This window comes from Aspergillus tubingensis (assembly GCF_013340325.1).
Source record: "Aspergillus tubingensis WU-2223L DNA, scaffold_3, whole genome shotgun sequence".
Classification (NCBI taxonomy): Eukaryota; Fungi; Ascomycota; class Eurotiomycetes; order Eurotiales; family Aspergillaceae; genus Aspergillus; species Aspergillus tubingensis.
This window is the reverse complement of record NW_023336277.1, coordinates 587,735-590,237: the sequence shown is the minus strand read 5'-3', so window position 1 is coordinate 590,237 and position 2,503 is coordinate 587,735. Positions and strand designations below refer to the sequence as shown.

Below are 2,503 nucleotides of genomic sequence, written 5' to 3'. Positions count from 1 at the left end.
ATCCCCGAGGCTCTCGTTTTCTTCCCTTTTCTATTTTCTTTTTTCGAAAAACCCGAAATAGAAAAAATAATCAAAAAGAAAAAAAGAAAGTAAAAAAAAAAAAAAAAAAAAAAGAATTTCTCTTCCCCCATTTTTTATTATTTTCTCAATTTTTATTTTATTTTATTTTTCTGGCCCTTATTTTATTTTTTACGCCTTCGCTTTTCCTCTTTGTCCCTTTATTTCCCTTCTATATTTTCCCTTACCTTCCCACCCCCTCCTTACCATCCTTCCCTGACCCTTGCTAAATTTGACCACCTCGACCTCTTAATCGTCTTCCTTCCCTCCACCGCCTCCCTCTTGCCCCCTGGTCTTTTTTCCTTCCCTCCCTCACCTATCCGCGCTCATCTCATTCCTCGGCTTCTTCCATCTGCGGATTAGAACCTCTTTTTGGTTTTCTTTCCCTCTTTTTAATTTCGCCTTCTCAACTCAACTCACTCCCTTTCCTGCTTTTTACTCTTTCCCCCCTCATCTGGCTCTTCTGCCTCCCCCATCCTGGCTTAAGCGTGACCACGAGGCTATGCTAGCTTCGAAAATCACCCGACGGGAGCTGGAATTGTACTTGAATTGGTCGACTTTCTGACCGGCTTTGACTCCGCATCGACACAACCTGGTCGCCTTACACCGACACCTTTCGCCTCCGTACATACTTTACGTACTTACATACTGCTTACATACATACGACCGTCCATTCCTTGAGCCATACATACGAGCATACATACAGTCAGACAGCATCATACATACATACACTTTGCCCGTGCGGCCCGCGCTCTCCAAGGAACCTTACCATTTCCACCATCCCTGCCTACCTTTTCGCCTGAACGACCCGCGGGACCGTGACTTTCACCTCACATCATCCTGCATCTGTTCTCTGGCTTCTCTCCGTCGCCCGTTCCCGTCTTTTCTTTTTCCTCTTTCCTTTTTCCTTTTCCTTTTCCTTTTATAAATCAGCTTCTCCGGCACGCTCGCTCTACCAATGTCCGGCAATCCCAACGACCACAACGACCCGAACCGGCAGGGCCCGTACCGCAATCCCAACGATTTCAACGATCCTAATCGGCCGGGACAGTATCCGCCTCCACCGCAATGGAACACTAGTCAACCTGAGCAGCCTGGTGATGGTCAACAACCTCCTCACTATCCGCCAACCTCACAGTATCCTGTATGTTGCCCTCTGCCTTCATCTCACATTGTCGCATATATGCATCAATCATATCTTTTGTTTTCAATTATCCCCTCATTTGACCTCGATCTCCGCTGGCCTGCGATGCGGCTCTTACTCGAGTGTTAAAACGGTGCATTGGCTAACCTTGATGCTCTCTTCACCCCATTAGTATCCTCCGGCTTCGTACCCTCCACCAGCTTCATACCCCCCAGCTTCCTATCCACCACCAGATCACCAATACCCGCCTGCACCTGGACAGTATCCGCCTCCGCCGAACATGGCAACTATTCCCCCTCAGTCGCAGGACCCCTACCGCATGGCGCCCCCTCCCGGCTCCTACCGCCCCCCAGACATGTACAGCGCACCCCCTCCGCCTCAAGTAGTCTATCAAGCTGCTGCTCCTCGTCAGCGGACTGCCATCGCGTGTCGCTACTGCCGGAGACGGAAGGTACGTTTGTCAAATGGCTCCCTTTATGGCAGGCCCGTATTATACTCGGTCAGAACTGACCTTTTTTTTTTTGGAATCAATAGATCCGTTGCTCGGGATTTGAAAGCTCTCAGGATGGACGCTGCAGCAACTGCATCCGATTCAACCAGGAGTGCATGTTCACGCCAGTCTCATCCCAGGCGCAAGCCTTTGTCCCTGCCCATGCCGCCTACCCCCACCTACGGAATGCCCAGAACCAAGGCCGCGGACCGCCTCCCGGAGGAGTGATGCTCTATGGTGCTCATGGCCAGCCTCTCCCACCACAGCAGCAACCGGAGAGTACACTTCCATCGGTGTACCCCCCTCAATACGCAAACGCTCCTCCTCTCCCCAATGGAGCTCAGGATCATGTGAGTAGCACGAGCTTCTTATTGCGATCCAATTGTTTCTCTGGGTACTAATTTCCCTAATAGAGGCCTGTTGGTCGTCGAGGATCAGGCTCGGGATTTGAATACCCTGATCCCACCAATCTCGCCCCGGTGACACCCGCTACATCTGCATCTGGCTATCAGACGTATAGTGCGACGAGTCCGTACTATCCGCCGCCGCCTCAACATGAGCGACGTACCTCTCCGCAATCGACTTATCCCTATGATGGTCGCCATTCCTCGTCTCCTCACAGCTCTCCGTATCCTCCTGTGAACCCCAACCAGACTCCTCCCCCCACTTCCACCCCCGGGGGTTCATCTCGCGGCGGATTGAATGTGCGAGACATGTTGAATCCTGGAGAAGGTCAGAATCAGGGCCAAGGCCGCTCTAGCACTGATAGTGACATGCTCAATGCATTGAACCGTCGGGGCCTAGGCCAATAG

General features: G+C 51.5%; 1 protein-coding gene across 1 annotated transcript; it reads left to right on the top strand.

Moving 5' to 3' along the window:
- Nucleotides 1-1,015: 1,015 nt before the first annotated feature.
- AtWU_01410 (Zn(II)2Cys6 transcription factor domain-containing protein) lies at nt 1,016-2,503 on the top strand (the record flags this gene model as incomplete). The annotated part of the gene is made up of 4 exons (XM_035496524.1): nt 1,016-1,201; nt 1,374-1,652; nt 1,736-2,041; nt 2,105-2,503. The coding sequence occupies 4 exons, from the start codon at nt 1,016-1,018 to the stop codon at nt 2,501-2,503; spliced, it is 1,170 nt and encodes a 389-aa protein (XP_035352417.1).